Raw genomic sequence first — 22,435 nt, forward strand, 5'->3', positions numbered from 1 at the left:
GGAAGTTCTACCTCTTGGCTCTCTGAGGGCAAAAGCCCACCATGTAGTTTAGAGACGTACTCCTCCCAGGAGCGGCCAGCGCTGGCGTCCCCACCGTGGAAACGGCATTCTAGGACCCCGGGTAGGGTGAAGCTTAAAAAGAATGCAAGACATAGTACGTCGTAATGGGTAAAATGCTGTATAAATGTTTGTTTTATTCCCTCCTTTCACTCCTTTAGTGGTGTTTTCTGGGGAAAGGAATTGTAATAAATATAGAGAATCTAATTCTAGAGTAAGAAAGGAACGAAAACTCTCACCGCTGGTATTAGACACCAAGGGACCAGGTGCCTGGTAAGGAAGCTGGACCAGCAGAGAGGGGACGCCAAGTCCCCTCTGGAAGCCATGGTCTGACCACAGCCAGTGTTGGTGAGGAAATCTGTCCACGTCGGAGTATCATCTAATGACTAACCCCAGTGACCTCTCCGTTCTCCTCAGAGGGACTCATGGGAGCAAACGGTGCCCGATGGTCTCAGCCAGGCAGACCCCGTGCCCGCCGATACCCCGCAGACCTTGCCGCCCAGCACAGGATGTCTCTCCCAGCTGGAGTCTGGGACCAGCACTCAGCACAGGAGCTCCAGCTGGGGGGCCCCCCTAGCTGGGGCTCAGTCCTACTCCCTGCATGCACTAGAGGATCTGTATCATGTGCCGGGGTACCCCACCCCACCCCCGTATCCCTTCACCCCTTTCATGACCATGTCCAATGATCTACCGCACAAGGTGGTGCCCCTCGCCCCAGAGGAGGGGGTAGACGCCCCCTCCCTTCAGGACCCTTCTTCGTGGACCAAAGAAGACGGGAGCGTGGCGTGGGGGTCATATGAGTGCCGTAGAGCTTACTGAAGGGAGCGCTGAAGGACTTCTGCTGGGCTCTTCTCTGAGTGGGGTTCTGTATTTCACGGACCATTTGCAGTGTGGTAGCTTATTCATTCAGAACCAGATTCTCAGAACAGGCCATCAGGCTGCCCTTTGTCAACAGACCACGGGATTCATTTGTAATCCTCCCTACCATAGCCCCATGAAATACAACGTACGTTAATTCGGGACATCAGACCGTATTCTAGTGAGACACCTGAGAGCGATGTCTTTTTGGAACTTTAGTAACACCTTACATTCTGAATTTCTGTTATCTTTGAACTATGATGTTTAGCGCTCGTAGTTTTCTTAAATTACATTAAAAAGTTTATGCAGATGGTGAAATACACTGATTCTCCCGTGCAGTTTTTCTTGGTGATGAGCTATGTGTGTCCTGCAGTAAGAGAGAAAGCATAGGATACAGCGTAGATTAGGGCACGTAAAACCAAACTCATTTTGTACCATGGGATTTCTGAAGAGTAAAGTGTTATCCATGTGTCTCTCCGTAGTGACTTAAAAAGGACCAGTAACAGATATGGTACCATATATATATGCTTTATTGTGGTTAAAATTGGATGAGGTCAGGAGACTATGGCTTCATAAATACACAGCTCTGACTCTGCCCTAAAGCCTAGAATGTCAAAAAACAAGTCTAATCACCATTCCCCCCCCCCCAGCAAAAAAATAGGCCCCAAAGTTTCTTTGATCCATGATAGCCTTAATTAAGCTACATTGTTTCTCAGATGGAAAAAAATATATATACTTATTAGAGTGGATTAGTGAAATGGGTGTTCTGTAATCAAGTAAGAATAAAGGAAATGCTGAGGACAGGACTAGTCTGTCGACAAGAAACAACAGACCACAGAATACCAAGAAGCAAAGAGGCTTCACAGGACAGATTGTCACGTGTGCATCAATAGCATTACACACAACATCCCCCATTTGAAGGAAGACCTTGTTGGTGGCTCATTGCTCAGAAATGTATAGCTCCTATTGTGTATAAATGAAGAAACTGACATCTGAAGCCTCTGTCTGTCTCATGTATAAGTTTGACTGCTGTAGATTCCTTTGCCAGTGGAGTTCACAAAGCCCATCACAAAAGCCTTGCATGCCCTTTGACTTTGCAAAGCATGAGTCAAGGCCCACAGGTCACACCCACACTCTATTACTCTCCTGCCACCTTCTTTTCCTTATTCCCTTATCACATTTTCCTCACCCCTCTGGTCCCTCTTGACCCAATGCCTTTTTCCTCCATCTCCTGGGGGCCATTGCTCTCCTTTTCCACCTGGTTGCCTAAAGCCACTTAATATAGTTTTGATCACACCCTCTGTTATGGTATCCTGTGCTTTACCCCATCTAGGTAGGAGTCCAGAAAAACCAAATAAGGGCATTAATTCACACCTAGAAGTGACTAATTGATACTCCTCCTCTGTGCCTTCAATGGTATTTTCTGACTAAGCAAGTACACTCCCTGTTTATGGGGTGCCCGCAGAAATGCTTGGATAGGGAGCCTTCCTTTGCATCACACCCCTCAGCACCCTCCTGGGAGAGCAGCCCTGCAGAAGCAGATCAGGAAGGAGCACTGGTGGGTTCCCAGCCACTGGGCTGCCCTCTCCTGGGTCCCCTGCCCCAGCTCTTCCCTCTCACCACCTCTTGTCACAGCCTTATTTTCACTTCCCTCAACATTAGCTCTTGAGTGCAGTGGGGCAACTTGGGTGCATAAGAGAGCTGCTCTTTCTTCTTCTTTTTTTTAATGTTTATGTCTTTGAGAGAGTGTGTGTACTTGCAAGCAGGGGGAGGGGCAGAGAGAAGAGAGAGAGAGAGAGACAGCATGTGCAAGCCAGAGAGCAGGAGAGGGGCAGAAAGAGAGGTAGAGAGAGAATCTGAAGCAGGCTCTGCGACAGTGCAGAGCCTGACGTGTGGCTTGATCCCATGAACTGTGAGATCATGACCTGAGCCGAAATCAAGAGTCAGACGCTCAGTCGACTGAGCCACCCAGGCACCCAGAGAGCTGCTCTTTAAGTCTGGTGAGACTTGACATCTCAGTCCTGGTCCCGGAATCGTTAGCAGAGCCCTCCCTCATCCAGGCCCCTGCACCAGAAAGAAGAGATTTGGCCTCTCTATGGATCGAGGGTCTCCACAAGGGTCTCAAAAGCCATTTTTCTATATTGGTTATGTCCACTGCTGCTTACCATTGTTACTAAGAAGCACACAACACAATAGTAGTTGTGTAAACCAAAAATATGTGTCCACATCGCTTTAACTTTTGTCTGATTGTTAACGCTGAATGTTAGACGTGCTCATTCCCCGTGGTTTGCTCTGCTCTTCTCACGTGTTACGATCGTCTCCTCACAACCTGAAGATGCACTGACTCTCAGGTAAGTACAGCTCCACAACCAGACCTCAGACCGGGGTAAGTGCAGCGAGCTCGGTGCACTCTATACTCTCCTTGAAGCATTGTAGCATTTAACAAAATTAATTTACAAGCAAGGAGACCTGCACAGGCCCACGCGGCGCCTAAGTATCCATTTTGGCTGCCCAGTCTAAGGGGGACTGGGGTGTGGGGAGTGGGGTTAGTAATTCCAAGTGGTAGATGGTTTTTAGGAATTCTGTTTCCTTGACAAAGTGTTTCTATCTTATTACATGTATTTCAAGTTGGTTCTGGTTTATTCTGGGAAGTTGAGATACTTTGTTAAAAAGCGAAACCACGCTACAAAATTATGACACAGGAATTAATTCTATTTCCCTATTCCCAACTACTCTCTATTTCCTGCTGCACGCCAGGGACTTACTGCACCTTCTCGTAAGAATGCACAAGGCCGGCGTCCGAAAGAAATGCTCATCATCCTCTCCCTCTCCTTCCTTAAACCTGCTTTCCTCAGACTCATAACTTTCTTGGGAAAGGAGGGAAAATTAGAGAACTCGGATTCAAAACACTATCTCTTTTAGGTGCGTGAGGCTTAAAGTAGGCAGAGATGGGGATGGCACGTTCAAGTTACCCAAGACAGCTGGCTAGATGATAATGTCAAGAAGAAGGAGAAAGCAAATCTGCCCCTGCAGAAACCGCAGTATCCACAGTCCTCCCAAATCGCTGGACACAGACATTACGGTATGTAGCTGAGTGTTGGTGTTCCTCCCACAATGTTATACAAACCCCAGAGAATGAAGGGAAACCACATCCTTACCTAGCTTATTTCGTTTTTTAACATATTTATTTATTTTTGAGAGAGAGAGAGAGAGAGAGATAGACAGAACATGAGCGGGAAAGGGACAGAGAGAGAGAAGGAGACACAGAATCTGAAGCAGGCTCCAGGCTCCGAGCTGTCAGCACAGAGCCCAACACGGGGCTCAAACCCACAAACCACGAGATCAGGACCTGAGCCAAAGTCAGAAGCTTAACTCACTGAGCCACCCAGGTGCCCCTACCTGGTTTATTTAATAAATGCTTTTAAATGAGCATTATGACTTGTGACAGCTCACTTAATAGAATATGTTGGTATTATTGTGGTGGGGGAAGAAATACTCCAGTTCTCTTAAATATTGAATTCTTTACAAGAAATTCCACAAAGGGAAAAGAATTCCTAATCCCAATAATAAAATACACATTTACATGCATACATATGTACCCACACATATGTACACATATATACATATATACATACGTGTATATATATGTGTGTGTTTGTACATATATGTATAAATATGCATATATATATATATATACACACACATATGTGTTACTAGTATCTTTGTGATCCATTTTTTTTCTTTTTAAAATAAATTATTTTTGAGAGAGAACATGCATAAGCAGGGGAGGGGCAGAAAGAGAGAGAATCTCAAGCAGGTTCTGCACTGTTAGCACCAAACCCGACACGGGGCTGGATCCCACGAACCATGAGATCATGACTTGAGCCGAAATCAAGAGTCAGATGCTTAACCAGCTGAGCCACCCAGGCACCCTTGATCCATTTTTTAATATGTAAATCTAAACAGTACAGTCATAAGAAAGAAGACATCAGTTACACTTAAAAAACTGAAGTAAGTATAGACTGATCCAAGGTTTAAGTCACATTACACTGTAGTGATTCTACCAACCACACACCAAAATCATACTCCCTTTAGGTTTCGTCGTTATGTTCTGTCTCAAGTATCCTTTCTATTTAAAACATCAGTCTGTGCCTTTACAGATTGTATTCAGTAACGACTGACTGTAGAGTGTTTAAAATTTTTTTTTCAACGTTTATTTATTTTTGGGACAGAGAGAGACAGAGCATGAACGGGGGAGGGGCAGAGAGAGAGGGAGACACAGAATCGGAAGCAGGCTCCAGGCTCTGAGCCATCAGCCCAGAGCCCGACGCGGGGCTCGAACTCACGGACCGTGAGATCGTGACCTGGCTGAAGTCGGACGCTTAACCGACTGCGCCACCCAGGCGCCCCGACTGTAGAGTGTTTAAATGCAAAATCATTCATTCTGGGTAAAGAGTGATTCTCTGACTAGACTCATCAAGCAGAGCACTCACAAGTGGCTCAGCAACGTGTCTGGCTTAGTGCCCAGCATGTTGTAGGTGCTCAGTAATACCTTTGTTAAACTGAACTAAAATCACACCACAAAAATGAGTAACCGTTTGCATCCTGACACTATGGGCGACAGTTCTCAGAGACTGATGTATGAGAAAACACTACCATGTTTCTTACCTAACATTAGCCAAACTCTGTGCAAATGTTGATGGCAGTAGTAGATACTGGGTGTTAATGGTAATACATTTAAGATGATTGACTTCGTATTTTTAAATATCTCTAAGAAAGAATACTACTGAACTCTGATGTAGCACACAGAAAATGTCCACATATTCATTTAGTATCTACATAGTATACATAGCACAATATGTTGCTAAGAAATCTTATAAATCAAAGTTATTCAATATTGGGTGTTTTCTCTGCTGTGATTAAAACAAATATGATAAATCGATAAGGAACTAGAATCCCTAAAGATCAGGTTAAATAAATAATAATAAAATCTTCTATAATTATCTGTAAATGATAACACCGTGTTATCTTTGATCTCCGATACAGAAGTGTCCTCTACTCTTTCACTCCAGTAAATAAGATGTGTGGATTTGCAGTATGCAATATCATTGTCAGTGCATTTATAAGCTGAGAGAGGAGGACAGTATAAGATCTTTACAAGTTCCAAAAGGAAGAAAATGTAGAGAAAAAAAATATCTAAGCATTAGCTCCTTTGCATTAGGAAAACTGACAGATGTCCCTACTGGCGTTCTTCCTGATGAAATACCTTGAGTGGAATAATCCAAAAGTTTAATGCTTAGTAAATTAATTTAGTCATAAATGAAAGATCACTCAACTGTTTTATTTCTTAACCTTGGTAATATATTCATTGGTTTTTATCACAGTCATCTTTCTATGTTTTTATATGGCATAATAAAAATGTTTTAAGTAAAAGGTGAACTTTTCAAGCAGTGTCTCATAATATTTTCCTTATTTAAATGATAAATTAGCAAATGCTTGTTCCCTACAGAAGCTTCTTCAGGAAAAGTTAAAAGTCTGGATATGTTTTACGGCAGGAGACTGAGTTATCACAAATCATTAAACAACCTCCATCTGTAAGTCTTCCTGGTCGTTTTCATACGGACCAAACACTCACTCCGGACCCAGCAAGTACTCGTGTCCGCCATGTTTTTGGAACTTGATATTTCCCCCAAGGTTTGGTAACAGTGTCCCAAAGTCAAAATGACAAAAGAACTTTGCATTAATAAAGAGAATTTTAGAGCTGTAGTCAAATTTGGAGGGAATAAACTCCTCCTCCCTTATACTGAAAGTCTTTTCCTATTCATGAAATCTCCTACTTTGGGGGTAAAATATAATGCTCACCAGTGTCATTTGCATACGAAAGCCTGCCAAAGAAATTCAGTTCAATATTCCATTTAAAACCTTTAAAATAAATGTATTCTATTCCCATTACCCTGGATGCTCAGTGACTCTAAGAAGGTCTCTGATACACTAAAGGGTTTCTCAGGCTCAGTGGCTCAGAGATCTGAAAAACCAGAATATACGAAAAACTAGAGAAACTACAGATAATAAGCCTCAAAAAGAAATGGCTTGGGGCAGGGGCGCCTGGGTGGCTCAGTCGGTTAAGTGTCCAACCTCGGCTCAGGTCATGATCTCAGTGTCGTGTATACTCATAATCAGTATATGCTGTTGGAAGCATGACTCAGTGAACGAACCAAACAATGAGAGAGCGGAAGTGAGAGAACAGTTGGTGCTCAACTAACACATAATTGGATTTTGGCTCAGTCAATGATCATTGTGTTTAAAGCAGGCTAATGGTGGAACATGCTCCCTTACACAGTCGGTTCCCATTGCCTTAACCCACGTCCATCAGGGGCCAGGGGCTCAGCCAGGCAGCGGAGGGAGCCAGAGGCTGGATGATCACCAGCAGGAATGTTGGAGAAAGGCTCCAAGTCTCTCTTGGCACCTCAAGGGTCCCTTTCAACATCCAAAATTCAGGACCCTGTGTTAGATTTTTAAGCAGGTGAGCCTGTTAAAGGCTGTTGAAAGCTCGCAACATTTTTTTTCAGCCTTTTATTAAGACCCCAGAATGATTATCAGGATTTCAGGGCAGATACCCTGGAGGTGACAACGCCCCCCGCAAGAGGGAAGAGTTGCTAGTCTGAGAAGCACAAACTATAATTAGCTTAGTGAACACCTCACCCTCTCCCCCGGCCAGTCTCCTTCAGAGTTCTGTGTCCCCAGTCCTTACAGAATGCTTTCCAGTCTGCATGCTGCCCTGTGTGTCCCTTCACACACCCCGACAGTAAAACAGTCCCGAATACTTTCACACGCACACCACTGACAAGTGGGTTTGTCTTGCATGTAGCATCTCTCCAGTGCTGGTCACAGCTCATTAGTGGGCCAGCAAATTATCTCAGCGACTCCCAACCGACATAAACGTTTCATGAATAGAATGAAATGGACAAGATGGGATAGCAAATGTCAGAATGCCTCTTATCCACGGGCGTACGTTGTTTCGCGAGGAGTTTAATAGACATGTAGATGTGGCCGTATAGCATGTGAACATGTAAAATGAATTTCTTATTATGGGTTGAAGTCAAAAAGCTTTGAAAGCCTCTGTGATAAAAGATCAGGAAGACAACGATAGTTAAGGGCAAGACCTTTAGTATCAGACTTGTCAAGGTTTGAGACCCATTCCTGCCATTTATGTGCTCAATAACCTTGGGCATGTTGCTTACCCCTCTCTGAGCCTCATCTGTGAAAGGGGGAGGCTGTACAATGCGGTGCCTGATATCCAATAAACACTCAGTAAATGACAACTTCTTGAAACAAGTCTCCTGTGAGGACCATCCAACTCAATGGGGTCTCAGGGTAGACCTGGTTACTCCAGACTTCATGACACATGCAGATCCGTGGGAAAGATTCACAGGACTCATTAGAAAGAACACCCCGTTGCATCCACAAGCATGATATTTGGACATGAAATATCTGGGCTGGGGTTTTGCAATTACAGAAAGAGCAGGAAACAAAATTCCATTCATACTGGGGTAAAAACTGGGAGACATATTTCTCCAAACAGGGCTGAGGCCTGAGGAAACCCAATTTTCTTGAAGTCGCTCACCAGCGACAGCCCTGGGACATCCATCCCTGCAGCAGGGCCAACACAGAAGCCCCCAGAACGGCTGCCATGGTTCAGGCAGAGACTTCTCAAGGAAGGGACCGAGCTCCTCGCTGTCCCAAAGACCCTGTGACTTCCAAGGACCTCATCTCTCGCCATCCCTGACCCCCCACCTGCCCTCTGCAAACATCACGTACCGATCGTCAGCATCAGCTTCAGTGATGTTGCCAAGGGAACTCAGTGACCTCCGACAACCTCTGTCCATCTCCACGCAAAAGGAGAGGTCAGCAAGGAGAGTAAGCCTGAAAAAAACGAGAAAGCACCCCAGAACAGAGGGAAACCGACACACTCAAGGGCCCAGGGAGAAAAACAGCAATGCAGTCAAGAAACAGAGGAAAGCAGTGACAGGAAGCGAGACAAAGAAAAAGACACTTGGGGAAAAAAAGTAAATAGAAAGTCCAAAAGACAGAGAGGAAGATTTTAAAAAGCAAACAAAAAACTAAGTGGAAAACAAGAAAAGGAGGAAGACACTCGAAACTCTGAGGGCAAGAGACCCCCGTCCCTAAGTCCACAGTTCTGTTCTCAATTCCGTTGGAAGGAGCGGTGCCCAGACCGGGCAGGGCTGGGGGAGAGCCAATGGGCTCTCTGAACTGCCAGTGTCCTTCCCATCCTGACCAGTCTCGTCCTCCAGCTTGACGCCCATCAGGGAGACTCAGGACACAGACTCCGAGGCCTCTGTCGAAAGAGGCTCCGGAAGCTGAGAGATTCCAGCTGGGCTGTGAGCGGACACACCCCACGCTGCCTTCCACCGCCAGCTAACATCTCAGGTGTTCCCAGCCCCGATCCTCTGCCAAGCAGCTCCTACCCATCACAGACTCCAGCGTCTTGTCGCCCCAAGGGGCCTCCATTCTCCCATCGGCATGTACGTTCTACCCTGCACTGGACACATTCAAGGGAACTCGGATTATTTTCCTGGTGGCCTATGGGGCTTTTGCATTTCACAGAACTCAGGGAACAGAGGCCCGTCGCCATCGCCTGGCCCGGCCTCATGGGAATGTCTTGGCTCATTTGCAAAAGGAACCCCATCCTGCTTCTCTGTCATCTGGTGCTGCCCCCTTCCCTCAGGAGCTCGAAGAGGGTCTGGCCTGGCCCTCACTCCCTCTCTGGACCACTCCCGTCTTCTCAAGTTTCCACATCACACGGAAGAGTCACAGCAAGCGCTCGGAGAACATAACCCAGCACAGTTCCGTCATTTTTGAGGGGCCTAGGCCTGGACCTACGGGCCCCGCATCCCGAGCGCAAGCCTCTCCCGCCTCTCACCCAAAGTGTGAATGCCTGAACACAAATCCACGTCCCCTCAGCTCAAATGAGCGGGACCCAAGCTTGTCCACATCGTCTCTCAATACAAACTCCTGCAGCAAACAGGGCAGGGGTGGCTCAAGACAGAGAAAGACGAGAGAAGAGGGACCTTCATCAGGAAGAAACGCCAGCCTCAGAAAAAAACTCAGAGTGAGGCCGCACAGGCATCCCCAGCTCCTTGTGGAGAAGCAAATGGGTTGGCATTCTGTCTGGAAACCCCAGGGTCTGGGGCGCACACAGAGAGCAGGACCCAAGGCAGGGCCGGCAGCAAGTGGCCAGGAGGAGATGCCGCGCAGACAGCTGAGCGTTCTGCCAGGCCTCCGGCCTGCAACCTGGGGCCTGCGAGGCTCCTTCCCAAGCTGAACCTACTGCCCGCCGTGTTCGCTCCCCAAAACCTGAGATTTTCCCTTAAAATGGAGACTAGGGACGTGGGAATCGGTCTGGCCAGCCGGCCTGGCTCAGGGGGTCATGAAGGTCAGCCTAAGTCACTCAGGGCTCCTGGAGCTGCCTTTGAGGCAGAAATACAGAGCATCTTTGAGGACTCCTGCTCTGTCTGTGGAAAGGTGGGCAAAATGCTTAAAATACAATAAAAGCAAGGCCCGGGACCCACAGGGGTCTCACTCCCTGTTTCTCTGGACTGTCTGTGGGGTGCCTGTGTGCAGGATTTCTGCAGAAGATAGTCCATTTTGTTAAGCCTTTGAATATTCAAATTGAAAGTATCGCGCAATCATTGATTGTCAAATCATGGGTTTCTAGAGGTTTTAAATACTTGGCATGAGGGGGAAAAAACTCAAACCTATACCCGAAGGTATAAAACATTAATTCTGTTTGTCTCCTGCTCCAGGAACCTGGGTGCAGCTGGATGCTTTGTGAAACTTTAAAAATGTGGCATCTCTGCTTCTCTCCTTGCACAGGAGCCCTCCTAGGCACCGAGTTCCTGCAGCTGCAGCACCCAGGCACCGACCCAGCCTCTGCTGACCACGATGTCGGGTAACTCGGCTGCTTCTCCCGGGGTAGGGTCACGCGAGCCAGGGGCGTTTCGATCCGGGTGTATTTCCACAGCTTCTCCTGCACAGAACAGAGAGGCACAAAGTCAGGGCGTGCAAGTATGAGCCCGGGATCCCGAGAGGGCGCGGGCCACGCTGTGGCCCGCTCCCACTCGGCGCCTGCTCCCGAGGGCTGAGGCCCAGAGGCCCGGCTGGCCGCTGTGGACGTCCGCGTACCCCCGACCCCCGACCCGCCCTTCCACTTTGGCACGGCTGTGACCCTGGGACTTCGCGCGGCGCGGACTCTGCGTGCCCAGAAGCGGCGGCGGGGGGAGCTAGAGGCTCGCGGTGAGCCCGGGACGCGAGCAAGGGCGCGCGGGCCGGCCGCACGGCGCCGGGCGGAGGCGGCCCCCTCTGCGGCCCCCGAGCTGCACCCGCTGCCCACCGGGCTGCGAGCCGCGCGGGGACGGCGGGGACGGGAGACCGGGCCGCGCAGAGGGCGCGGCGCCCGGGCCTCGCGGGCCAGGCGCGGGATGCCCTGGGTCTGCGCGGCGAGCGGCGCAGCCCGCCTTTCCGGGGAGACCCCCGGCTCCCGGGACGTGGCGCGGGGGCTCCCGGCTGTCCGGCTGCGGTCTCCGCAGTGACCAGGCGCGGCGCTGGCGGCACTGTCGCCAGGCGCCCGGGCAGCTCGAGCGGCCGCCGCGAGCCCGGGGGCCCGGCCCCTCCCCCGCGCGACTGCCCCGGCGCTCCCTCCCGGGTCCGGGTCAGGGCCGGAGGCGCGGGCGCTCCCGCGGCCACCCCCGACCGCCAAAGCCCGCCGGCTCGGCCCGGCCCCGCGCGGTCCCACCTACTCACTGCGGCTCCGCGGGGCCGACCTGCGGCGCCCGGGCTCCCTCCCCGCCGGCGCTCCGCCGCCGCGCGGCCTCCCCGCCGGCCGCGCAGTCCGGCCGGGCCCCGCCGGCCCCGAGCGCGGCCCCTTCCGCGGGGCTGACTGCCGGCGGGCCGCGCCACCCCCGGGAGCCTCGCTCGGCGAGGCCGGAGGCCCCGTGCGCCGCCGGGAAACGCCTGCACCCGAAAGGGAGGGGGTGGGGAGCGACGGGAGGAAGGGAGAGCCGGAGCGGGGGCCGAAGGAGGGAGGGGGAGAGGACGGCGAGCGGGAAAGGCGGAGAAAGGGGGCGAGGGAGACCAGGCCGGAGGAAAAGACGGGAGGGGGTTAGTGCTCCGGGCCTGGGCCCTTTACTGAGGTCGGTGGAGCAGGTCCCTCAGCAGCCCGAGGACAGCTCTCTCCACCACCCCACCCCACCCCCGCCCGCCCCCTTCCCGCCGCTCGCCCCGGGGCTGGGTTCCAGACCAAGGGCACGAGGGGTCGGGGCCTCCCCAGAAGCCGCGTTTGGCCTGCTGGAGAAGATAGGAACTCAGAGCTTCCGCACAGCATCACAGTGGAGTGGGCTGGGTCCCGGCTCCAGATCAGAGCAGCCGTCCCTGCCCTGGCCATCGGGCCCCTCCCAGGCCCGCAATACTCTCTCCCCGGCGGCAGGCTGGGCCCAGAGCCCGAGGTCCCCCTATTTTAGCCAAGGTGGTGAGCTTCCCTAGACTGCTGTCCGCATTCCTGAGCAGAAACACCTGTGTGCTACTGGCCTAGGGATAGGGCCCAGCCTGGCGTGGGTGGCCCCACAGATTCCCATAGATTCCGTTTCCACTGGGGACCCCGAAACCTGCCCAGCTCCTCCTCATCCTCTCAGGTCGGAGACTTTTGGGGTCCCTTCCCACCTGTCTTGTAGCATTCTCTTTGCATTCTTGGAACCTAGAAACCTGGCCTCCGGTGTCATAATCTGTAAGAGGACCCCCTGCCCCCGACCCCTGTCTACACCCAAACCTCACATTTGACCACTGACTCAGTCGCCTTTCCCCAGAAAAACCGAAGGTGTATCAAGGTGTCCGGGTGAAGATAACGGTGAAGGAGTTGCTGCAGCAGAGAAGGGCGCACCAGGCAGCCTCCGGGGGAACCGTAAGCATCACCCCTCACCTACTCCCCACCTAGTGCTCGGCCTCACTTAACCCTGTGTCTGGAAAGGTGTGGGAGGCCACCCTAAGCTCGGCCACCAACCCCAGACCTGGCCTTCCAAAGCTGCCTTTATAACTTCTGTGCCCAGCTTCTTCCCAGCTCAGCACAGGAAGCCACAACACACAGCTGGGGCATGTCGTGGGGCTCAGGATTTCAGGGGAGCCCATCCCTCACTGACCACAGTTGAATACAAAGGGCTTGTTGAGCTGGTGCAGGGACAGTAGCAGCCAGCGGGTAAGTAGGTGGTTATTCGGGTAGGAAGACAGTTGTATGTGTCCTCACACATGGAGAGAAAATCTCTCCCAGAAACTCATTTCATTTAGGGAGCCCTTCAAGGAGAGAATCTCTGTGGACATGCCCCCTGCTTCCCAGTCTTACGAAACCCAGCTTCTAAGGTCATTTATCTGTAAATCACCAGGCACAGAAAGTTCCCAGCACAAACGGGCCATGTATCTGCAGAAGAGACAGCTTGGGGTATAGAACCTCCTCCTTAATATGTAGTAAATCCTTAAGCAGTTCCAGGTTATCATGAGGTGATATGAGGCAGGCATAAGGGTACCCAGCCACTTTATATACTTTCCAAAGCAGATAGTATTGCCAGGAGTGCTCAGGGCAGCAGCAGAACCAAATAAATTAGGTGGGGTTATCCTCCACCATAGGGCCATTCATTGCTGACAGCCCTTGGTCATACAGTCGCTTGTGGGTTGCTTTGGGTGTGCACGTGGGATATGACAGATGGGCCCACATTGTCAGTGTTAGGGTTGGTCCCGTCCCCAGCTTTTTGGCATCCTCCCCACGATGCTTTTTGAGCCTGGTGCTCTTTGTGTGCAATGCACGACTTCCTGAAATGGCCCTTTGTGGGAAGAGGCAAGCGATATGGAAGTGATGAGCATGGGTTCTAGAACCAGTAGGCTGGGTTCAGATCTCAGCTCCTCCGTGGTGCAAGCGTATCCTTGAGCAGATCTTTAAGCCGGAGATAATAGAATTTTATGAGGGCTGAATGAGTTATAAAGCATACAATAAAGCACTTTATTTGAAATGAAAGAGTATGTTCATTTAGCAAGTGCTCGATAAATGTTAGCTGTCGTTATTATTATTTGCAAAAAGCAACTAAAATAAAATTATAGCCAAGAATTGAAAGCCGGCCATCCAGTAATGTCCATTCACTCCCTTTGCTCAGAGTTTAGAGTTCAGGTGTGGGCCTGCCGTGATACAACCTGCACAGCAAAATTTACATTTACTGGAGAGGTTAGTACCTGCACGTACAGGATTTTAGCTAACACAATGAAGCTTCCTTCCATTTGCGGCCGGCGGGGGGGCTGGGGGGGGGGTGGTTACAGTGGTTAAAAAAAAAGCACTTTTGCGCACTCATTATTTCATTTAGTTCTTGTAACAACCAGGTGGGGTAAATAAATCAGGATCTGCATGCCTCTGTTACAGCTAATGTTCAGAGTCGTACAGTTACTACAGGCAGAGCTAAAAAACAGGACCAATGTCTTCTCACTCTCCATATAAAAAACAAAAAACCTTCCCACCTATTGGCTCCCTAAATTCACCCTTCCACATGTCCAGCTGCGCTGAGCAGTAATCCGGTAGCCTCAGCTCTCGATTCCTTCAGTTCAGAGATGGTTATAAAATTAACAAAAACAGGAACGCGGGAACTGGGAAATGCTTCTGGTTGCGAAAGAAAAAGAAACTCATCAGGATGTTCACCACAAAATATAATCTTTCATTAAGGAGTGTGGGGGGCATGGTAGAATTCTGCTTCGATGCACCAGAGAAACCCCCTTTCGGCACGGTGCTTTGATTGCGGCTGGCCTCTTACAGGCCGGTTTGGCTACTGTGCCCCTGTTAGCTGGTTGCGGGAATGAAAGCAAGGGTAGAACATTTCGCTTGTGTATCTGACCAGTATCTGTTTCCTGGAGCTGTTTGATTTGTCTAAGTTTTTCTGAATCACCGCCACCACCCCTGAGAAATAATAAAGCCGTACTTCTGAACCACTGCCTTGCAGGAACATGCACAGCGAAGCCTGCTCTCCTTCACTTCCTGGAAGAGTGTATCGACCCATGCCCTCACGGGCACGGAGAAGTAGCACACAGATGATTTCATTGTGAGAGCCAGATGTAAAAGCCCTCACTGGGAGCCAGCGGGAGGATCTGGGATTCTAGGAAAGCTGTGAGGGTGTACTCAGGGGACAGTGTATGCCTGCTTCCCGGTGTAGACCCTTTAGTTTAGCAGAGATGATGTCCAGTGAAAGGACGCCTCTGGGAAGCTTCGAGCCAAGAACAGAGTTAATTTTATCAAATATACAAAGCAGGAAGAAATTTATCTTAATTTGTTACAAAGTCAGAATAGTAGCCACAGTTTGACATTTTAAGAAAGCAATCGTGAATGGAAGTTATAGATTGAGGCAGATGTCAGGTCACAAACAGGGTGCCAGGAGAAGTGTGTTTATGCCAGATTTCTAAACTGGATTAAAAAAAAAAAACTTATTTCATCCAGGTCAGTTTACAAACAACCCTACACACACACACACACACACACACACACACACACACACACCTTTTACCCTTAGGAGAAAGGGAAACTTGAGTTAGTATTCATCAAAAGAGATATTTTACCCTTTTCAACCATTAACTTTTTTTTTAAACAGCCTCCATGTGTTTTCATAAATTGTAGATTGTGGCTTTTTGTGCTGTTTGAAATTGAAGAGAACGGTGTCTGTCTTTGTATTCCTGGAGCAAAGTAGAAAGGGAACCCATGACCAGAAAGATAACATCGAGTAGGAGATTGTAAACATACCTGAGGGAGATAATGTGGGCAGGCGGACAAACAGACCGTTCCCATTCCCGGGGAGGAAAGGGGTTAAGGAGAGCTCCACAATGAAGCAGATTTTTTAAAACCCACTCCTTCCAAGTCCTTCAGCTCAAGCTGCAGTCAAATATTTGCATAAAGAGCTAGTGAAGGAGTCCAGCTTCCTGGTTCGTGACATTACAGCATGGATCGTTTTCAAAATTAACACCACCTCCTGTTTCAGCGGTGGCTGAGTGTGCAGTCTCTGGGTGACATGGTGCATGGGAGTAAGTATACCCTGTAATCCGAGAGAGAGGTGTGGTGAGCGAGGCTTCCCAGTGCAGAATCACAGAGCAATGCTGGTCCCTTTAAACTTTAAAGCCACCATCTGAAACCTTAAAAAAAAAAAAAAAGAAAAAGAAAAAAAAAGAAAGAAAGAAAGAGAGAGAGAGAGAGAGAGAGAGAGAGAGAAAGAAAGAAAGAAAGAAAGAAAGAAAGAAAGAAAGAAAAAAGAAAAAGAAAGGAAAAGAAAATCCTACATTGCTCATTACAATGATCCATTCAAAAGGAATAATCTCATAAACTTCAAGCATTTAGATATAGTCGTGAAAAAAGCAATTCTTATAGAAAGGAGTACAGAACATACAAAGAGTTTAAATACTTACTGACCATGACCTAGAGGGCAGATAGGCTTCAGCTCACTGACTACAGATTTAAGAAAAATATTTTCTCTTTTACTATTTCATAGCTAGTAAGCACATGGGAATATTTTCAGCTAACCCAGGATGAGAAAAGTTAGGAATTGCGTGCTTTTGGGGGAAAAAAACACAAAACTCCTAAGGCTAAGCAGCCAGAGAATATATGAAAATTTTGAAGAAGATGATGGATGAAGTCATAGATAGTTGGGGCTAAATAAGGTTAGGTCTTATTCATTTTAAATTAAATAGTTTAATAGAAAAGCTCTTTGCCGAGCAGTCTCAAACTGTTCCATTTCTCTGTAATATGAAAATCATTTACATTCACTTTTACTGAAATTAACCTTTAAAATTTAAGTGGGAGAATCTGATATTAAAAAAAAAAGCAAACAAAAACTGAGTCTGAATAAAATGTAACATTGGTCATACGTAACGACAGCCACTGTCTTCTAGAAGAAAGAATCTGGCTTACCTTAGAGGAGAAGGCAACAAAGTTCATGTGACAATGTCTTAGCTCTCCCCTCATAGCGCTTTGACTTCACTCTGCTCTGGTCACGTTCTTGCTTTGACAGCCGTCCGGAGGCAACAGCGTCCGCCTTTCAGACCAAGTCCTGCCATCTCCTGCAGGTCAGTACAGCCAGCATTGCGGTTCCCTCAAAACCTCTCCCAAAAGTCCCTCTCAGAAGCCTTTCAGGTGCTTGATTCAGGGGTTAAGAGAGGCACCACCATTTAATTGGAATCCGACCAATCGCATCGTGCCTCCAGATGCAAGCCCGGCAAGGGAACAAGGGCACGGTTTCGTCCTCATTTCGGAGACGTCTATTCTCTGCTTCCTGCTCTGTCCCAAGAGTCTATCTCCACCTTTATTCCGGCTCCTTCAATCTCCAAGGAACTAAACTTGACTAACAGATCAGCATTGTTTTCAGGAACCTGTTATCCTTTTCAGTGTACTGCTGAATGCAGGACCCCCTCAGGTTCCCGAATATGCTTTCTCAGCCCAATACGAGTAACTGCACTACCTATGCCATCCAACAGCTAGCACCCTACTGAAGGTGCCACTGTAGCTTAGCCTGAAGGAACCGTGAGACTTCCAAAAATCCAGGGTTCTGTTGTCCTCTGGTGAACACAGTCTAAACCTATCTTCCTTGAGCAATCAGAAATCGAGCCTATTAATAAAAAAAAAAAACGGAAGAGGAGCCCTGTTCTCAGAATTATTCTTGTTTGGTAGCTGACAACTTATTTTAATTCTGTTATCGCGTTAACATGGCTACTAAGAAAACATTTTTGCTTTTTGTAACTCGTAACAAATACCACTAATTCACTTTACATTCTTGGTATCTATTTGTATTATTTGCATGGCTATTTGTATCACTCCTCAAAATTTAAGTTACTGAATAAGTGTGAAAGTTTACAAAGGCAGCAACACAAAATCAAGAGAATTGTTTCCCATGGCATCAGAAGTTTTCTTAAAGCCTCATGCAATTCTGTATGTTACTTCTGAGAGGTGAGGTTTTCTTGAACTGCAAATGGGATGTTGATGCCTTATAGTCCAAGAAAGTAGAGCCTTGAGCCATTATTTGACTATGACAGTTGGACTCAGGTTGGATTGTCATTGTTTTATTTTGTGCCCTGGCCACATTTACAGCCTCTTTCCACATAATTAACCAGATTTATTCCATTGGGATTTGAATTCACTAAGGCAACTAAAAAAAAAAAATCCAAATTGCCTGCCTCTTTACTTTTCTAGAACTTCTTAAGTCCCCCTCCCCTCCCCCCAGACATGATAAATATTCAGAATATAGGAGAGAATTCTATTCAAAGTTGTAAGGGCAATTTTTAAACAACAACAACAACAACAACAACAACAACAACAACAAAAAGCGTATTCCTTTCTCTTCTAGGGCTGTGTTTTGAGCCTGAACCGGTTTCTTCCACACCCAGTTATTTTCAACCCCGAGAATTTTCCAGTTGTGTTTCTTGTGAGGAAAACACAAGCTGCCTCAACCAGATCTTTGATTCCTACCTTCAGACAGAGACACACCTGGACCCTTCGCTCATTTCCGCGCAAAGTGCTCCACACTATTTCCCTGACAGCTTCCAAGCCGCCCCTTTCTGCGTTAGCCAGAGCCTGGTAATTTATCTCGGTTCTTTACAAAACCTGACTGTTGCTTACTCTGGGGTGGTAATGCTTTGTAAGAGAGTTTGCATCATCTCGTGAGAAATCACACTATCAACAAGGAAATCATCCAGGAAACAAGCAGAGAACCAGTTAAAATTCAGTGGGGGTCAAAATAACCACACATTGCAGGGGGCAAAGCTTTGGATACACGCGGAATCGTGATTTCCCAAGTTGGCCATGCCCAAGTAAGTGGTGGGGGGCAATAAAAAGAGGTTTCCTGACAGTGTTCATTTAATGTTTAAAAACTGTAGTTAAGACATCTATTAATTGGAAGTCATTGATTTAAACAGCAGTCCTTGGATTTTTGATTTTGAGTTCTTGAAAATGGAATTAAGGCTGCGTCTACACAGTATGAAACTGGCATTCATTCCAGTAATGGGTTTTTGTTTCATTTTTGGCACTGAATTGGCTCTCCTAAGTGCCTGTTTTGGTCTGGTGTAGGCACAAGAACTCATTTAGGTCTGAGATGGCTAGTGAAAAAGAAGCCTTAATCCTTCCAAGAATTTGGACAGTCTATTCTTCATGAACCTCAAATGTTGGAAAATATGGTACCATTTACAATGGAGTAAGGTTGCCATTAATAGATACCAATTGTTTGAGATGTCTTTTAGATACTCATATAGTTTTTTAAAACCATAAAAAGCAAGGTTGTTTTTTTTTTTTTTTAATGCAAATACTTTTTTTCTTTTGGTTTGTCAAAATGTAGCAGACTAAATTTTCAGGGTCTAGGAAATTAACTCCAAGGAATATGCACACAGGGCCCCAGTCATCCAGTTCACTTCTGGCTTCCAAAGAAGGCTTTCTCAGTAATAACTGTAGCCCTGCTTATGAGAAAGAAGAAGGTATCTTTCTCCTCTGGGGACAAGACTGTAGTGACTATGAGTCACGTCTTGGAGTCTCCCAGACACTGGCTTGTTGAAGATCTCACTTCTGCCTGTGCACGCTCACTTGTCTGTCCACAGTCAAGGGTGTGGAGGAACATCCCAGGTGCCACCTGCGGCTTATATTGGGGCACATGGCAAGATTTGACGTGCAGGTGATTTGACGCACAATGGGATTTTGTGGTTTAAGAACAAAGCGTCCTCTAAAGTATGGTTCACAACAAAGGAGGCCAGTGAAGCAAGGCAATTTATTGTTGGGGAAGAAATAGGCAAATACAGAATAAGGTGTCGTGAACTCATGCAGTCTGCAAATTAAATTACTTCTGCACACTTGGGTTGGGTTGGGTGTTCTGTTGTGTTGTATTTCTTTCCCCCAGTGTTCTTACTCTGAGTTAATAAATCCACTCCATGCAGCTCTTTTCATCCCGTCTAAAGTATCAAGCTCTTTGTTCCTTGGTTTTCTCTAGACCCCGGGATCGCCTTCTGATTCCTCCACTCTCTCCGGTTCCTTAGACTACAGTTACTCGCCGGCTCAGCTACCGTCATATGCTCCAGAGAATTACAGTTCTCCCCCTTCTCTGGACACCAGGAACTGTGGCTTCCCCTCCGAAGACTACTCCTATGCCCACCTGCCCCCGGACGCCCAGTACGACTGCTTCTCCTCGGCCGGCACCTCCGTCTGCTACTGTGCGTCGTGTGAGGCAGAACACTTGGACCCCATCAGGGCATCGGAGTACTTTTCCTACCCCAGCTCAGACTACGTGAACTTTGCCCCCTCTGCAGCGGCCACCAGTGATTTCTATAAGAGGGGGACAAACTGTGACATCTGCTATAGTTAATGGCAGTTACGGTAATTCAGAACATGGCATACCTATATCTGTTTTTTGGCCGCCCCAAATGACAACTCGAAATATCCAACCCGTTGACAAAACGTCACAAGCCCAGTTTGCATGTCACCGTTTTCAATTTTCCGATGCTCACGAGGCATTAATATGAAGTCCTCAGACCTGATCACTGTGTCACTCCTATTCTATGTGCTTACGGTTAACATTTTTGTAGGGAATGTTCAGCTGTGTTACTTTTCTATGTAATGAACAAATTCTAATTTTTTTTTTACTAATAAATTTTGTATTATTAAAAATTGGCTTACATATTTTTAATTCTCCAGTAGCAGTTTCCAGTTGGTTTGAATAATAACAATTAATTCTGGTAAATCACCAATTAGTCTTCAAAAGTTTGAGCTCGCTTATTCATGAATTTAAAATTATTTTATTTTATTTTATTTTATTTTATTTTATTTTATTTTATTTCATTTTATTTATTTTGAGAGAGACAAAGTGCCAGCAGGGGAGAGGCAGAGAGAGAGGAAGACAGAGAATCCCAAGCAGGCTCCTTGGTGCCAGCACAGAGCCCCTCGCAGGGCTCAAACTCACGAAACCACAAGATCATGACCTGAGCCAAAACCAAGAGTTGGACGCCTGACCAACTGAGCCATCCAGGTGCCCCTAAAATTACTTTAATGTGGCCAGATGCCTTGGCTCCCATGGGGATGGAGGGTAGACACAGCTGTGGTGGTTGAAAAGGAGGGGCAGCCTCACCTCCAAATGAGGGTGTACGTCTTAAGGCAACATCAGAGAAAGACATTTATGAATCATTAGCTTCTCCTATCCAACATTCGTCAATGAAATGTTAATATGCCCAAAAGGCACATCTTACCTACAGCAATATTAACCTGTAGATAATTCTTCATTCCCAAAATGTTGTTTTGTAAACTTTAAGGGCAAATACTTGATCTTTTTTCTCCTGAGAGCCGCCATGCTGTTGATGTACCACAAAGCTTGGAAGTCGTCGTTATCTTGTATTTCCAAATGTCTTCATTAAGTCCTTAAATACGCATTGTGCCATTTGTTTCCACACATTGGTTGATAGGATTGACCGTGTTGTTTACAACTGAATTTCAGAGTCGACTTCCTTTGATTAATCTACTTGAACAAGCCCAACCATCCTTCAAGGTGAAGGGCAGTTGCTTAAGCTACCTATGCTACACTCTACTGTTCAATCCTGTTCACTGAGGGCATTAAATCACAGGACTTAATCCCTGCAATGAAGCCTGGAGGGGCGTTTTCCACGTCCCAAGTTTCTGCACAATGGCACCGACATTCATACCATTGGCAGTGGCCACGGCTACCATTTTGCAAACCCTTCCTGTGTGCCGGGATTACCTGAGGGTTTCCTCACCCATCCTCTCACTTAATCTTCACGGCAATACTGATAGCAGAATGAACAGTCTGAGAGTCAGAGAAGTCACGTCACCTACCCAATGTCACCCAGCCAGTGAGCACCCAGGCTTGGGTCTGAAGAACACCAAAGCTGTGCTTTTTACACACTCTCCGGTGGTGCAGAGTTTGAGCCGTCGTTTGTGAAAGGCTGCTCGGGAACCTGTGAAATCGTCCCCCGTTAACCTCGACTTCCTCATACAAGCACAGGTGTGCCTCCCCACAGCTAGTCAGAGCCCTCCAGAAGGGCTGACTGTCCACAGATCATAAAGGTGCCAAGCACAAGAGCTGCCGGAAGCCCCTCCTCTGGGGACTGAGGAGAAGAAGCTGACAAACCCCCACCTCAGGGGGCCTTTTTCTATCGGGAGGCAGATAGGCTTTCAAGATGACGTGCCTAGTCGTCGCCTCCCTGGGCACTCCGCTAAGGCTTGGGCAAACACGGCAAGTTGCAACCTGCCTCGTGGGAGCGTTGTGCCAGGGACATAGAACAATTGCTGCCTTTCTGAGATGCCAATAAAACTAAATTTTTTTTTTTTAATTTTTTTTTTTTCAACGTTTATTTATTTCTGGGACAGAGAGAGACAGAGCATGAACGGGGGAGGGGCAGAGAGAGAGGGAGACACAGAATCGGAAACAGGCTCCAGGCTCCGAGCCATCAGCCCAGA

General features: G+C 47.6%; 2 protein-coding genes and 1 long non-coding RNA gene across 5 annotated transcripts in view; 2 read left to right on the forward strand and 1 right to left on the reverse strand.

The window, feature by feature from the left end:
* CD1H11orf53 (chromosome D1 C11orf53 homolog) overlaps positions 1–1,237 on the forward strand; it is a 29,164-nt gene extending 27,927 nt beyond the window's left edge. The window contains exon 5 of the mRNA XM_032594979.1: positions 475–1,237. Within this exon, the coding sequence (XP_032450870.1) occupies positions 475–876 (402 nt within the window). The 3' untranslated portion in view covers positions 877–1,237. The remainder of the gene's footprint in view (positions 1–474) is intronic.
* Positions 1,238–9,543: 8,306 nt separating this feature from the next.
* Positions 9,544–17,013, reverse strand: LOC116738343. The gene is made up of 2 exons (XR_004344189.1): positions 16,907–17,013; positions 9,544–10,963 (listed from the first exon to the last, which is right to left on the reverse strand). It is a non-coding gene; the product is annotated as an uncharacterized LOC116738343 (long non-coding RNA).
* On the forward strand, positions 10,838–20,584 carry COLCA2 (colorectal cancer associated 2). 3 transcript variants are annotated; one of them, XM_030332608.1, is made up of 5 exons: positions 10,838–10,885; positions 12,795–12,889; positions 17,007–17,061; positions 18,336–18,565; positions 19,962–20,584. In XM_030332608.1, the coding sequence occupies exons 1-5, from the start codon at positions 10,879–10,881 to the stop codon at positions 20,331–20,333; spliced, it is 759 nt and encodes a 252-aa protein (XP_030188468.1). In that variant the 5' UTR covers positions 10,838–10,878; the 3' UTR covers positions 20,334–20,584. The 3 variants fall into 3 exon arrangements, with proteins under 3 accessions (XP_030188468.1, XP_030188469.1, XP_032450889.1); XM_030332609.1 differs by lacking the exon at positions 10,838–10,885 and adding an exon at positions 14,958–16,026 and having other exon boundaries at positions 12,231–12,889; XM_032594998.1 differs by lacking the exons at positions 10,838–10,885; positions 12,795–12,889 and adding an exon at positions 14,299–16,026.
* The last annotated feature ends 1,851 nt before the right edge of the window (positions 20,585–22,435 follow it).

This window comes from Lynx canadensis, chromosome D1, assembly GCF_007474595.2.
Source record: "Lynx canadensis isolate LIC74 chromosome D1, mLynCan4.pri.v2, whole genome shotgun sequence".
NCBI lineage: Eukaryota > Metazoa > Chordata > Mammalia > Carnivora > Felidae > Lynx > Lynx canadensis.